This window comes from Drosophila erecta, unplaced genomic scaffold, assembly GCF_003286155.1.
Source record: "Drosophila erecta strain 14021-0224.00,06,07 unplaced genomic scaffold, DereRS2 tig00000000-arrow-pilon, whole genome shotgun sequence".
Lineage (NCBI taxonomy): Eukaryota > Metazoa > Arthropoda > Insecta > Diptera > Drosophilidae > Drosophila > Drosophila erecta.
The window spans coordinates 18,514,987-18,530,335 of record NW_020825194.1 but is presented as its reverse complement, the minus strand read 5'-3'; the positions used below and the strand labels follow the sequence as shown (position 1 = coordinate 18,530,335).

Genomic DNA, 15,349 nt, shown 5'->3' with positions numbered 1-15,349 from the left:
TGCGATTAGATGCGATTGGGTTGGTGGTCGAGCAAGGCAAACAAAATAGAAAATAATAATTTTCAATGTAACCTCTGAACTTGAAACCTCGACCGCAACTCGACGAAACGCACTGAAAGGATCCTGCGAAGGATTAGCGGTCTTCTCAATCGGCGGTTTCGCGGATGTTTTTGTATTTTGTTTTCGGGAGTTACTCGGAGTATGTGTCAAAGCAAACGAACTGTTTCCTAGGTGAAAATGATGTTGTTAAACGAATGTGAGTCTCTGAAAATCTGGGCACCGCCTGCCGAGATTCTCAGTCCAACTTTTCCGCTGAAAGTTCCCCATACCGATTTCCCATGGGAAAATGACAAGCCAGGTTGCTTTGGTTTTTTTTACTAAAAATACTGTATTATATTTTCAGGGTAAAATATTCTGTTGCCATAAAATCAATCAATTCTTTTTTTTTCATTTGCTTCGATTTGTTTTATTTTTTTTTTTGTTTCGTTTTCTTAAAGTATTTTGTTTCTTTTTTTTCGTTTATAATAGTTACACAAATTAGATCACAAAAATGCACGTAAATTACAAAATGAAATTGTACCTCATACCGAAAACAGACAAAACTTCAAATGGTGAAAAAGAGGCGGCTACTGGAGGGATGCGGGGTTTAGGCTCATCGCTACAGTTCTTACAAAGTAAAGTGTTATAAAAATAGGGTTTAAAGCATATAATCAAATACATGATTTTGTAGTTTCGCTACCAAAAGGTCATTAATTTTGTTCGCGTCACTTGCACAGCGAATTAGATCAGAGTAAAGTGTGGACCAAATCAATCAGTAATCAACCCAGCAATCGGTAATCAACTAACTCAAGAACGAATTCATACGTTTATATATATCTATATAGGGTTTTAGAGATAGAGAGTGAGAGTGTGGGAGTTATTATATATCATATTTTACAGAGTTCCATTATGTTTAAAGTAGTTCCTTCTGCTCTATCGTTTCGCTACGCCCAAACGAAAGTTCCTATGAAAGATGCAAGTGTTTGAATGTGCCATGGGTGCTTTAACGTAATGAAAATTCGATGCGTGATACATATACAAATACATAGTTATCTAGTGTAATTAAACGTTTTTCATTCATTTAATACTTGCTTAGATTCCGAGTGACAGATGAGAAATGAAAACTTACAATGGATGGAGATGGAATGGTTCGGGTGTGAACTTCTTCTTTTTTTTTTGAGGGCTGTGATTTGGGGATCGGTCTCCAGTGAGTGGTATATATCGTATTTTAAAGCGTAACAGTTTTCTTGCTTGTTTTGTGTATTGTTGTATAAATATATCTCGATTTATAAGTTGCTGCTTGTCACTAGACTAAAGAAAATTACAATTCAATTATGTTCTATTTAATATTTGTTAATTTACATAATCTAGAATAGACAAACGCATGCTAAAACTCAAAAATTGTCGGTCAGCCTAATTTTGCTTTTAAAATTTGTTAGGCTTAATTAAAATCGAACAAAGTTGCTGGCCATGTCGCGATGGCTAAATAAAAGAGCTTAAAAATAAATCAAGTATACACTTTTACATTCTGTTAATTTTTTTTGTTATAGGTTTTTGTTTTCTTTGTTTGTGGGTTGGTTTAAATTAAAGCTTACACTTAAACGTATGTGTACAGATATATTAAGTGGTATTATGTATATATAGCTATATTTTATATATATAAGTATATATAGTTGTATATATATTTAGTAATACGATTCGCGGTTTCAAACTAGTCCCTTGTACGTTGTATGTATGTGTGTAGGTGTTTAGGTGTGGCTGTGTATATGTGTTAGGTGCAAACCAAGAACTAAAATCAAACTAAACAATATCTGCTTCACCTGTTTTTTTTTTTTTTGTTTGTAGTTCATGCAATTCTCATTTGAGTGTAGGGTGTTGTTGTTGTAAATGCGTTCACAAAATTTTTAAACAAATTTTAGGCTTGCTTGTGTTAACGAACTCTCCAGTGTATCGCGGTCGTACATTTAATTCAGAATTCAAAATTTGTTGCTAGATTTCCTACAATTTCGGCTTCATTTTATCTGTTTGCTCTGGTATCGTTTTATAAATTTTTGTTTTTTGTTTATGTATAATAAAGCTGCTCTCTACAATCCTTTGTTGGTTCACTAACAAATTAAGTTACGTTAAGATGCACGTAAAGCTACATCTTTCCGCGAATTTACAATATTATGCTTCTGCGTACGGATACATATACATTTCATTCTTAATGTTGATTTAAAATTGAATTTAATATTTTTGGACATTTTTTCAAATTTTTTTACTTTTTGTGTGTTTTTTTATGTTTTTCACATTAACGCATAACTATATGGGTTTTGAATGCTATTTTATTCATGCATATCTGCTGGTGCATGCATACATAACATTGAAGCTGCATATAGAAACATTGTGCCGAACCAGAATCGCAGGTAAGAAAGGGCCAAAAAGAAAATACCGAAGTTCTAAGCGAAAGCTGCCTAAAAGTGAATGGGAATTTTAGCTTGAAAATCTCTCTCTCTGTCTCCCTAAAAGAATCTGTAAATTCTGTAGGCCATTAATCCGACCTGATGCCGGAATTAGGTCTGCACCAAGCCCCGGATGTCGGAGGCGCCGTTGCTGCTGCTGTTGCCACCGCCGCTGCTGCTGTCCCCAAAGAGAGGAGGGGCATCAATGCCGGACGTGTTCGGTGAGTGCATCACAGCATCGGCCAGCAGATCATCGCCGACGTCCAGGAAATCGTTAGGAAATGCGCTGTCCGCCGAGCCGCCCATCGTCTGCTGCAAGGCCCGGTCCAAAGCCCGGTCCATCGCCTCGCACTCGGCTTGTTGCACTGCATCGGCACAGGTCCAAGGCGAGAGCGTTGGCGGTGGCGGTGGCGTTGGCGTTGGCAGCGAAGGCACACATGGATTAGTACAATGAAAAGCTGAACAAGTAAAATTGTGGTTAAATACACACCGGATTGGAACAGCTCGTTGAAGGCATCGTCTGACAGCGTGTCGAACACATTTACCAGATCGTGCTCCTCCAGCAAGTGGGCGCCATTCAATGCTATATCATCTGGAAGAGAGAAAAAGAACATTTTAAAATTCTGAGCAAATCTTGGGGCATTGTCAAGCTCCTTTTATATATACATAAATATTATACGGAAGTAACATAAATTGGAAACTTACCAGCATCGTTAGCGCCTATCAGCTCCGACTCGCTGAGACCGCCCAGTCCGGTGTCCTCGGAACTGGCGTATGCCGAGCTGTTCTCGCAAATACCGAACATGTCCTGACCAAGCAGATCGGTCGTGTTGGCCAGCACTGCCGGAACAGCTTGGCCATTGTGCGTAATTGTGTTGGTTGGCTGACCAATGGCGTTGCCAAAGGCCGTGTTGAATGAGGGGAAACTGTTATTGTTATTGTTGCTGTAGCTCATGTTACAGCTGTTGTTGTTGTTGTTGTTGAAGTGAACGCTATTGTTATTATGGATGCTTATGTTGTTGTTATTATTGGGATTTTGTAAATCACCACCGGCCGCTGCCAATTGCGCAACGATTTGGCTAATCTCCTCGGCCTTGATATTGGCAATGTCCAACGAAAGTAGGCTTGGGTCCAGGCTCGATTGCTGCTGCTGATTTTGCTGTTGATCGGCATCAAATTTGAACAACGAGTCAACCTCCAACTTGGGAACCAAAAGCGGTTCATGCTGTTGATGCTTGGGTTGAAAATCACCGCTGAGTGGAGCCAGCGCTGGAGGAATGGATTGTTGGGGCAAGTTCTGTGCTGCAGGTACCGCAGCCGGCACATTTCCGGGCTTATAAGGCGGCTGGGAGTGTGAGGTGGCCGACGAGTGCGAATTGCTGGCAATGGACTCCAGCGAAGTGGTGCTGCTTTTACGCTGCATACCTGCCGCAGAAATCAGTTTGCCTATCTGGCCGCTGATCTGGTTAGCAATCGGCTCGATTGCCGGCTTCCTACCACGTTTCTGAGGACGAGCCACGGGATTAGTGTTAGCCTTGCGCTTTCGCTGCTGCTTCACAGGCACACACAGAGTCGCCACTTCAGCGACAGGTAAACTAACGGGCGGCTGTTTCGATGCTGGACGGGCTCCATCCATACCAGAACGCAGGTGGCTGTGCACCTTGCAGAGGGCCAATGTGTGCAGCACATCGAAGACAGGAGCCTGGCAAGCGGTTCCGTCCATCCGCCAGGCGACGCAAGGCTGGAATAGCCGCTGGGTGCTGTTGTTTACGATGTGGCGCTCACAGTGCGCTGCCATGCTAAGCGTGGGCTGCTTGCAACTGGCCACCAGACAGCGGTTGCCAATTCCACTGCAAAAGTAAAATATTAGTTTAAATTTGTTTAAATTGGGCAATGCACTACATTATACTTACATTCCCTGCTGCTGGCCAGCGTGATCCTGGTACTTGATCAGCATGTTCTGGACGCACTGCAGCCGCTGCTTGGCCGCTCGCATGGGAAGCTCCTGCAAGGAGCGCGTAGACAGCAGTTGCAGCGCTTGGCGCCTCAAGGCTCCTTTACGGACCGCAATTCTCTCCTCACGCCGGTTACTTTGCGAGAGTGGCGTGTCCTGGGTCTTATCCTTCCAGCCAGAGTGCAGCCAATGCTGTTGTAGGCAGTAGGGCGAGTCCACTGAAAAGGATTCGTTCTCACTCAGGGTGTCCAAGCTGCGTTTGCAGGCGGAGGCGGGCTTGCGGCGTCGCTGGCGATGTTCGGAGTCCGCCAAATTGTTTGCTGAAAGTGCAATCGGCTCCTTTGGAGGCGGCATCGAAGTTGGTGAAGGTTTCTTGGCAACGGCGTTGCTGTTTCTGTTGTTATTGTTGTTAGTGATGCCATTTCTAACGTCCTTTGAAGCTATGGGTGCTTGACGATTGGAGGCGTTTAAATTGGCCACTTTGGAAGACATTTTTTCAGATTTCTTGGCTAATGCGGGTGCTGATGAGGTTGTTGTGGCTGGAACAGCTTTTGGCGCAATTTGCAGTGGGTTCGTTGAAGCAGGTGCTGGCGGACACAAGAGCTTTGGGCTGGCAGGAGCTGGTGAGACCACCTTTGGGCTGAGAACTGCTGGTGACGTCACTTTGAAGCTGGGAGCTAAAGCTGGAACACAAGACGTGGGTATCTGTGGAGGTTGCATTTGCGCTAGCAAGGGCGGTGAGCTCATCTCTGGTGGAGTTGGCGGCGTGAGAGGAGTCACCAGTTTCACTTCAGCTGGACGAGTTTGTAGCGTTCCGGAAACAGATGCACTTAATCCTCCTGCTCCACCTGTTTTTGCCGCTCCGGCTGCCTCTTGCGGCTTTCGGAAGATAACATTGACGGGTATCTCGTTGAGGTCGCTGTCATCTACGCTATTGCCGGTGGAATGTTTCTGTGGAACAGCAGTTTGTGGAGTCTGCGCGGGAACTGCAACTGTTCCCGTATTGAAAACCATCAGCGGTGGCGGCTGAGTCTGATTGTAGCTCGTTCCCTGCACCACCGGCTTCTTATGCGAGTCCACCACATTGTTGTTATTCTGCAACTTGCTGTTATTGTTGTTGTTTTGGCAGGCCAGTGGCAAGGACTTCTTTTTCTTCAAGCACTCTACCTTCTGCAGATGTTGCGCCAGTGTGGTATGATGGAACTTCGATGGCGGCAAAGGTAATCCACCCTTGGGCGATACGGAAATCGGAGCCACCATGGCGGTCACTGCAGCGGTGGCAGGCGGCAGAGTGGGCGAAGGTAATGAGGCGGGCGATGTGGGCGGACTGACCAACGCAATAGTAACGGACTGTTGCTGTTGATGCTGCGGTTGCTGATGCTGATGCTGCTGCTGATGCTGGAGGAGCTGTTGCTTTTGCCCATTGTCTATGAGCAGCGGCGTCTGCCACAGCGATGGAGTGTGGGCGTAAAGTGGAGGCGGAGCTGCCGACGACTGGCAGGACTCCGAGGTGGCTATCTTCTCCAGCTGCTGTTGCTGCGGGCGGACTATGCACACGTTGGTGGCCCGCTTCGGCGAGGCCTGGGACTGTGACTGGGATTGCAGTGGCAATTGCAACTGCAACTGCAACGCCGGCGACTGTCTCTGAGATTGCGTGACATGATGGAAATTCGTTGTGGTTGTGTTGTTGCTTGCCAAAGACGCCTGCGCCTTTGCTGCTGCTGTGACACTCAGTTGGGCCACCAGATTTGCCTTTCTGTTGGCCGCAGCTGTTGCTACCGTCTGCCTCTTGTTGCTGCCTCTATTGCTGTCGGTTAGGCGGGCTCTCGATTTCTGCAATATGTAAGTAAAACAGTTGGTTAAATTAAGTTGACGGAATACGGTTGAGTATACTTAATAAGCCAGCTTAACCGCCATTATGCTTTAAAAGCGGGAACCTGTTCATATTGAAGTTCAGGTTCTCAAATTATTACCAATTTCTTTTGCAATCAAAATTCCGCAATTTGTTTGCGAAATGATTAGCATACACTTGAAATTGTTTTGAAAGACTCATAAATAACAAGTTCTAAGATGACGGTCGTAAAATGTACTCTAAACTGTGGAAACCTAGGTAACAACGTTTGTCAAAAAAACTCTCTTATTTAAATTAATTGTTTCAAAAAGTAATCTTTTAATATGTACGTTTTCAAATTGATCTTTAAGAATCAAATTGTACCCTGCTATAAGAGAATTATGCGTTCCAAGAGAAATCATACGATGACTTAATTTATGAAAATCTGCATAACGATTATGGATTTGGAATATAAGATGTCCGACTGCTCCTGACCTGTGCATTGAATAGAATGGGTGGTGTGACGGCCACAGTCTCTGTGAAGGCATAGGGATCCGTGTCCTCGGACGTCGTCTTGCCGGCAATGCTCTCCACGGGCGTCAGCGTTGCTGCTGCTGCTGCGGCTGTTGCTGCGGCTATCGCTGTTGCTGTTGCTGTTGCGGCTGCTGCTGCTGTGGCAATCCTCCTGGTGGCTGTGCTCTTGGCTAATGTGGCTGTGGCGGTGGCTGAATGGAATCTGGAGGCTTGCTGACATGACATGTCCAATGTGAGCCGTTGCCGCTTTTGTTTCCCGTTCTTTCGGTTCCTGCTGCTCGTGCTGTTTTTGTTCTTTTTGCTCCTTTGTTATCTCTCGTTACTTGACCTGCAATGGAAAAGAAAGCGTTACAAAATCAATGGGTTTAAAGTTCAAAGGAAGACGTCATCGTCATAAATGGGCGTTGTCACGTGCTCTCTGCCAAAATGCATTTGCACACATTCGCTCTCTTCTTTTCGCACACAATCACGCACGCACACACACAGACATGCACCGATGCAAGGCAGACGAATGCCATAATAAAAACAAACTACAATCAAAACAAATATATCTGCTCGCCGAAACCAGTTCAAGTGAATCGTTCGTTGCTTTCTTTCCGCTTCGCTTCTGCCCCTCGCTTCCTCGCCCCACCTCTTTCTTTATTCGCCTCTATCATCTCCCCTTTCTCCGCTCTTCTCTACTCTTTGGTGCTTCGGGTGCCGCTTGGCACCGTCGCCGTTAATAACAAATACAAATGCTGATAGCGCAGCAAAATCGCAATAATTAAAAATAATAAACCCAGACAAACAATCGCCTGAAAACAGTCGCGGTCAAAAGAATAAGGCATAATTTTCAAGGTTTTTCACATGTTCGTTTTATTTTTCGAATTGCAATGAAATAAATATTTGCATTTTTAATAACACGTATAAACCCTTCATAATTTTCCGACATAATCCGTTATTCAAACAAGTCAAATGTTTTAGCAAATTTGAGGACTCCAGAACTAGTTTCTTGAACTCAATTGTTCGCTGACCAAGCGCGTCAAAGAAAAAAAAATTAGCATGCTAAGCAAATCAAAGAAGCACGTTTGTGTGCGCAAATATATGCATGGCAGACGAAACAAAAACAACTGCGTAGGAATGCTATAATCTTATTGAACCTAGCGAAACAGCAATTATTGGGGCGGAGAAAGAAAACAGAGGCGGTGAAAGAAAACTGGGCAAAGAAGAGTAACAAGATAACCAGAAATCGGGGGCGAATTGCTGGACTTTACAGCGAATTGGGGAAGAAATGGAGAAATGCGAGATGATTCGGTGCTATTACAGACAACACCATACCATCGCAAACCATTTACATAAATGAAAAGTATGCGATGGGGGAATATTTCACATTTCCGCTCAGTGTGATCGTTGTTTTCATACGCCTTACAGCTTTTTGATTAGTCTCGCACATATTGATTTCCATTCCGGCCGAGAAGGCGCAAGTATTTTATGATTACAATATGTGCTCGGGAAGAACAAGTTATCCGACTTACAAATGTACATATGTATACGTAGCTGCGAGTGGAATTGTTCTTTGTTTGTTTATGCTTTCTTTACGTTTTCCGAGAAGAAGGAAATGACTTTGAAAGCATTTGCCAGTAGTTCCCTTCCATTCACTTCTCGGATTCCCCTTTTCCGCACCCACTATCGCATTCAATCCGACTCCTTTGCAGTACGTGTGAGTGCAAAAGTGTACGTGACACCTTTGTTTATGTTTCTTGTTTTTACTTATTCATCCGGCGAACGGCAGGGAGACATTGAAAGATATCTTAAAGGCTAAGGCCTAGCGAAAACACCCCGATCATAAATCAAACAACTCAGTTGGAGGTGCCGCATAATACGCTATTGATATCTAATCTTTATTATCTGTAAGGCTTTATAACAATGTCGAAAAAATATGTCACAAACATCACGCGAGAGCGAAACAACTGCTCATTGAAAATTACCAGCTTTTACAATCCTTGCTTAACTTTCATTTTGATTTAAGCCTCGAGAAGTACATAGATAATTTTGTATTCTATGAGATACCATATCGGTATTTTCCTCTCGATAAATGTACCTCAATAACAACCAAGCAAAGGTTTTTGATCTCAAGACCGCAGACGAATACGAAGTCCAAGATTTTAGCGTACAAACAAAAGAGAGAGGGAGAGAAGGAGGAAACCGCAGAAAAGCAAACTGTCGATAATTGCAAATAATGACGATGCTGGGAATTTGTTATTGTTTGCTTTTGTTGTTCTCTCGAGCGATCTGCTAGCAAGTCGCTGCTTTTTGGCCATTTTAGGTCTTAAATGTTAACTCGTTTTTTTGGTCCAACTTGGAAACACGCTCGAATGATAAGAAGCGGGGACAAGAAACGAGAAAACAAGAAAGGCCAAAGAACGCCGAGACAAAAGAGTCAAAGCTGCAGAGACAAGCCATCGAACCTGAACAGAAGATGTGTACAAGACAAGCGGGTAGAGAAACCTTACAAATAGCCGCTGGATGGTATAAAAAACCGAGATCAGTGATCTTTAGATGCTTAATTCTTAGTCACAAAGCGTTATAATAAAAGTAGAGTGGATGGGAAACTAGATAATAGAAGTCAGACTAATAGAACCATGACATCAAATGCTTTTCGAAATTGTAATTGCCTTCTATTGCAGCTTTAATGCCATTCCAATTTAGCTAACCTAAACAATTGACTGACTTTTAGATCGGAGTTTAAACTTTAACGCGTGGAACATAATAGACACTAAGATAAACAAATAAAATTTTAATGGATTACCAGCAAATGTCTATTCATTTTCTATATTTGGAATGGCTGTGATACAAGCGTGTGCTTTTGTATTAATGGTTTTTCATGAAAAATGCGCAGCACCATCAACTTCAATTTGTTCATATCCAACAATTTAATAAAAATCCAATTACATGTTGGTCGAGTGGTTTTGAAAGAAATCGAAAAATAGTCTTTAAATTACAGCTCTGCTTTATTATTATATTATAATTACCACAGCGCTTTGAATGAGTAAAAACCCGACAACATGCAATGTTCCTGAAATGCTGAAATAGGTTCAAAGCAAAGAATCATTTAAATATCACAGTTAGTCATCAACAAGTTTAGATTCTTTAATTTAAAGTCTTTAAATTAAACGTCGAATGACTGACTAATAGAATACTCGGTGTGAAACGCACAAGCAATGGAATATTAGATCATGCTCATGTGTTTTCAAGGCGATTAGTCTGCTGCTACTCTAGCATTAATGGAAAATTTTGAGGCACCTTTCGCCAGAATTGCGAAGAACGAAGAAAACCCCCGGGGAAAACGCTCGCCGTGAAACACGAAGGTTTCGGCTTGTGATGGCCCAAGAAACCGTGCTCAAAGGTCTGCTGCTTAAACGAGCTGTGGATAGCTGCTACACACAGATATAGATATAGATATAGTTGGATGGTTGCTTTGGCTGGGCCAGGTAGCAAGCGACCAGGTAAGCTGATAGGCAGACAGAAAGCCGGTCGGTCGAGAGGTTAATTACGAGAGCAAAGCGTTTCCAGGCGTTACGCTCACTGGGCTACGGCGGCATGAAAACACCAGAACTGGAAAATATACCAGTACGACGACAACCAGTTGAATGGTTTTCAGCATGCTGGTAGGAAAAACACTAGGCATTCATTTGCAACACATTTGTAAGTACCGGGCCCTAACACCCTCGTTACACCATTTTTTAGCCTGCAAAAGTTGTATCTCAAAAATGTTGCTTAATATTTCAACACGTAATTAGTTGGGCGTTTTACAATGTTTGTGACAACTAATATTGGACGATAAAAATTAATAGATTTTAGCAGTTTAAAAATTACATTGCTTTCATATTAATATGATTTATCAGGAACCAAAAACTGATGTATTTATCAAATCTGTGCCATCAAACTATCTAAATTAACTGGCACCTTTTATTTTTGATATGAATATGATTAGATAGGGATTATTATTTAAGAGGAATACAAGCAATACTTAAAAATAGTGATGATTGACTTGTGTTTCTGACTGGCGGAACACATTGCGTTGCCTCAGCGATAAGAGTGAGAAATGATTCCCATATTTTCGGCGCGCTTTCATGCTATTTGCAGACTCATCGACATTGACGCGCAGCAGCAGAAATTGCATTTAAATGCACATTACATCGCCCATAGGTGAAGGAAAGGGGCAGGGAGAGGGAGGGGGAGAGCGGGCCCGAACCCGTTTGCTGCTTCCTTCATAACCGGAAACTGAAGGCTAAATTGTGCAAAGCAAGAAATGTGCAAAAAAACGTAATATAATGACGACGACCGGGTGGAGGGAACGCAAGAAGGGCGGGGCTGGAAACCACCGCAAAGGCAGCTGGAGATGTGTTTTCGAATGGAGGGGCAGGCAACGCGCGGGGAAGGGGGTGCGGGGTAAAAGCCAAGAGCCAGACATGCGGTTCAGCTTATTCAGCCAGCCAGCGAAGCCAAACGAACTCCATCTGCAGCTCCACTTGGCCACTTTTGCATCGCACGTAGGCCCGTCCACATCCCACAGAGTGGGTCTCTTGGCTCCAAAGCAGTGGTACAGTGGACCCTGCCTGGAGGAAACCCGGGAAAGCCTTGGGAGTGCTGCCAACAATGTTGGCAATAACATATGGAGCATTTATCTTGCTCGTTTTGTCTGCAAACAAAGTTCCAAATCGTGAGTCATACGAGATTAATTATGGGTTTCACATTCAAAGAATTTGTTTCGTACTCTTTGCTTCTTCGCGGTCGAAAGACAATAAATTTTAATGGGTTTCATAACATGACTCACTGATTTATTCAAATAAATATTTATTTCCATTTGGAAATTTATTAACGCTGGTGGTAATAATATTTAGTGTTTTTAAAAAGGTTTCTTTAATAAGTAAATAAATAAAATGCAGATATGCAAATAAAATATTTTCATATGAAATTTTCAAAATTAATTACAAAATCCACATTAATTTTTAAGTTGTTTAAACAATGGTACACCACACCATTCATCTGCATGATTGAGTAATTTAATGTGGTAATTTTCATTACTTTTCCATTTTAACATTTAAGTAAATATCCGGTATAAATAACTTCCTTTGGTCTTAGCTGTTTTGTAATTTCTTGGTGCAATCACAGTAATGGTATATCTATTATTTTACAACCGTACTATAATTTTGAGACGAATTATTTAAAAACAGAGGCAGTCACAAAATAAAATATCCAAGGCGATTACTATTTCTTTTTTTTAATTAAAGTGTATGAAATTTTCGTTATTTGAGATCTTATTTTGTTGTTTTTCTTCTTGTTGTTGTACGTAGTGAGCGGCAGCTGTTGTTGGTATGAAAAAAGCACACACATCTGTTCCGTTAAATCCAAGTTAATGATTATCTGGGTTTCTCACGGACTTTACTCAACTCTTGCGAAGATTTTGGCAATATAAACACACACATGCACACGATGACTAAGTGCGGGCGGAGGGGGAGGGTTATCACCACACATATGTCGCCAATAAACAAATCCACAAAACTAAACAAAACAAATAACCAATTCCGTGTAAACGAACTTTTGGTGGGGAGCGCGTTTTGAATTTCTTTTAGCTTTTCTTTTACTTTGTTTGTCGTTCGCTTTGTGGTTTGTGGGTGTGCCGGTGCGAGGGGTGGAGCAGAAACTGTTGGGGAGTGGCGGGAAGAGCACTCGAGAATCGCTGTTGCCGGCGTTTTTATGATTTCTCTGTTTCCCCTATCCGTTTTTTTCTCTCTCTTTTTTTGTTCCAGCCAGCAGTCGCCCTCGCCCTTTTTTCTGATTCTCTTTAGCGGCTCTTTCGCTTCCTTCCCCCATAAAGCCTCCCCACCAAACACACACACACGCAGATACACTTGCGCTTAGAGTTACACACGCAGGGTCGTTTGATTTTTAACTTTGCTTTGATTTTCTGCATTTAATCATTTTCGGCTTTAACAGCTTTTTTCTGCTTTTCTTTGATTACTTTGCTTGGCGATTTTGGATGCAAAACAAGAATGCGTCACGGACCGTACACACACTCACACAAAGGCTCACACACACACAAACTCGCATACAGTGGGGCCGAAACCGAGAGCAACGAGAGCGAGAAAATTTACCCAACCGTCTGATGACGATTCAAACGTCAAAGTGGCGCCGCGCAACGTACTTGGTTTTTGTTGTTTGAGTACCCTTCCCACGAACAGAGTTGTCATGTTTTTGGGAATTAGTAAAATGACAGAATAAAACTGTTTTTACGGGAAATAAAAATACAGCAGCCCTCTAGTTAATTAAATACAGCGACTCGCACTAAATTAATCACAATTTAACAGAGTTTACCCATTAAAAAGCTGTTTTAGGCACATGCAAATGGGAGCATCGGCAACCCTGGCCCGCCTCTCACACACACATACAACACAGACCTGGGAATTTTTTGCTGCACAATTTTTTCTTCGCACCAACAATTCCACTTTCAAATGCAATTTTAACCCCCTTTTCTGAGCGCTGCGTACTCAAGACGATATCCGTTTTGTGGGCAAATATGTACTGCAGCACTTTCTGGTGTGTTAAGTGGGCATAAAACGCGTTTAACGATTAAATTTTTAATTTTTCGATGCAGTCGGGCTGACAAGATGGCGGACAATACAGGCGCGCGCACAGACACACACACAGCATTTGGAGGGGCTAGGGATGTGAAAAATATCATTTTCGATGTATCGATATTTTTGGAATAAAAATAAATATTCATATCGTGATATTTTCTCACATGGTATATCGAATATCGCTATTTTGATATTTGAGCGCAATTGAAGAGTCGAAGAAATACAGAATTCATAAGCAAAAGTGCAAAATGCGATATTTGCAGTATGGCTACTAAAACAACCTTTTCACTCTTCCATTTTAAATCCTTGGTTTTAAGTTTTATTTTGTCCGAATGCGGATTTAGATTTTGTCTGCAATTAACAATATGAAGTCATAGTACTTTCATACCCAAAGTTTAAAAACATTAAAAAGCTTGGAAAAGTAGTTACTAAATTTCTAATCAAAAAATGTTAAATAAATGAAAAATAAAACGTTAAATTAGCTTGGTCTATTAGTTGGTATATTAATTTTTTAAGGATTGATAAACATTAAAGGTAATGAAGGTGTAAAGCAATGCCGTATACCTCACTTTCCAATATATGGAGTCAAAATTAGGAATTTACTTCGAAATTATTATCCATTTAGCCGAGAGCCATTAACCATGGCGAAAAAACAATCAAGCAACCATTATTATAGAATCGAACGCTCTGAGCTGGGATTTTATTCCACAATAAATTCCACTATCAAGGAGTGGCCACCGCCATCCATCACGTTTTTTTCTCATGGGTTCATGCGCGGTGCCATCTACAAAATGGTCTCCACAGCCATTACGCGCAGTGCCCAAGAGGCGGAGTTCACATCTTCTCACGGGCGCTGTGATTGGCTGGCTCTGCAGTTACTTTGTATTTTTGCGGTCGTGTAGGTCGGGAACTCCTGTAGCTTGAGCCTACTTGCCTGTACAAAGGGCATTGGAACAATTATAACTAAGTAGCAGCACTGAAGCCCTGAAGCCCAGCGTGGGATGATCGTCAGCGATGAGACATGCCGCTCCCGCCGGAGTGAAGGCCGAGGATCCTGGTGCAGGGAGGCAAAGTTGCCGTACGGCAGACCACTGCTGAATAGATTCGGCCAGCGAAGCTGCCGCACTATCTACGCACATTTTGGGCCAATATTTGGCATTCCCCTTCGTTCGTTGCAGACTAAAGTTGATTCCGTTCGCCGGCACTTGGTGCTGGTGGGCAGAAACCTGGGCCAGGTTAAAGAAGCTGGCTTCGGTAAAATCGCCATGACCAGGCGGGATCTCTGGAGGGACATGGCGGGACCAGGCGGGAGCTTCGCCGGGATCTCTGGCGCAATTTTGGATATGGAGGGACCAGGCGGAATCTCTAGCGGAACCTGGAGGGACATGACGCAATTCCTGGAGTGACTTGGCTGGTCGTGGCGGGGCATGGCGGGATCTCTGCTGGGTTAAATTAATTAATTAATTATTATTGTTATTTCTTTGGTTGGTCACTCGTGTGCGTTTCGCTGACAGATATTGCAACCTTAATGCTTGATTCCCAGATGGATCCTCACTTGATCTTGCTGCTCGTGCTCTATTGGAATTAAGCTGCGGTCTATGTAGCCGGGATATCGACACTTTTCTCCGAAACTGGGGACCTGGACAAAACAAAACATTTGTTGTAACAAATTGGTTGTTTCTCATAAATTTAAGAGAAGAGGATACAATTTTTCGCATATTTCGTGTTTGCACACGGCGTTGCCGGATCGATGGTTGAGGAGAATGTACCGCGTGCGGGCGATGTACCTAAGTTACCGGTTATTTGAAATTTGAGCTAATGATAAGGGTAAGAAATATAATGTTATAGGTTATACGTTACGATCTATTATTATATACATTTATTAATATGTCCTCTAAAGAAAAAGCTTTAGGGAAATAAAAACTAATGC

General features: G+C 42.5%; 1 protein-coding gene across 8 annotated transcripts; it reads right to left on the bottom strand.

Annotated features, from left to right (window-relative positions):
• Positions 1-1,216: 1,216 nt before the first annotated feature.
• On the bottom strand, positions 1,217-13,515 carry LOC6552766. 8 transcript variants are annotated; one of them, XM_015154715.2, is made up of 6 exons: positions 13,240-13,515; positions 6,761-7,127; positions 4,394-6,267; positions 3,186-4,330; positions 2,971-3,072; positions 1,217-2,845 (listed from the first exon to the last, which is right to left on the bottom strand). In XM_015154715.2, the coding sequence occupies exons 2-6, from the start codon at positions 7,022-7,024 to the stop codon at positions 2,592-2,594; spliced, it is 3,639 nt and encodes a 1,212-aa protein (XP_015010201.1). In that variant the 5' UTR covers positions 7,025-7,127; positions 13,240-13,515; the 3' UTR covers positions 1,217-2,591. The 8 variants fall into 8 exon arrangements, with proteins under 8 accessions (XP_015010201.1, XP_001979951.2, XP_026833704.1 ...); XM_001979915.3 differs by lacking the exon at positions 13,240-13,515 and adding an exon at positions 12,937-13,117; XM_026977903.1 differs by having other exon boundaries at positions 2,627-3,072; positions 13,330-13,515.
• Positions 13,516-15,349: the final 1,834 nt, after the last annotated feature.

What these genes read in the sequence shown, in the direction of transcription:
- LOC6552766 (XM_026977903.1), bottom strand. Translation starts at nt 7,024, where the DNA reads ATGTCATGTCAGCAAGCCTCCAGATTCCATTCAGCCACCGCCACAGCC. An exon ending in GCTGGCCAGCAGCAGGGAAT is followed by an intron (nt 4,331 to 4,393) that starts GTAAGTATAATG and finishes TTACTTTTGCAG; the next exon opens with TGGAATTGGCAACCGCTGTC. An exon ending in GATAGGCGCTAACGATGCTG is followed by an intron (nt 3,073 to 3,185) that starts GTAAGTTTCCAA and finishes TCTCTCTTCCAG; the next exon opens with ATGATATAGCATTGAATGGC.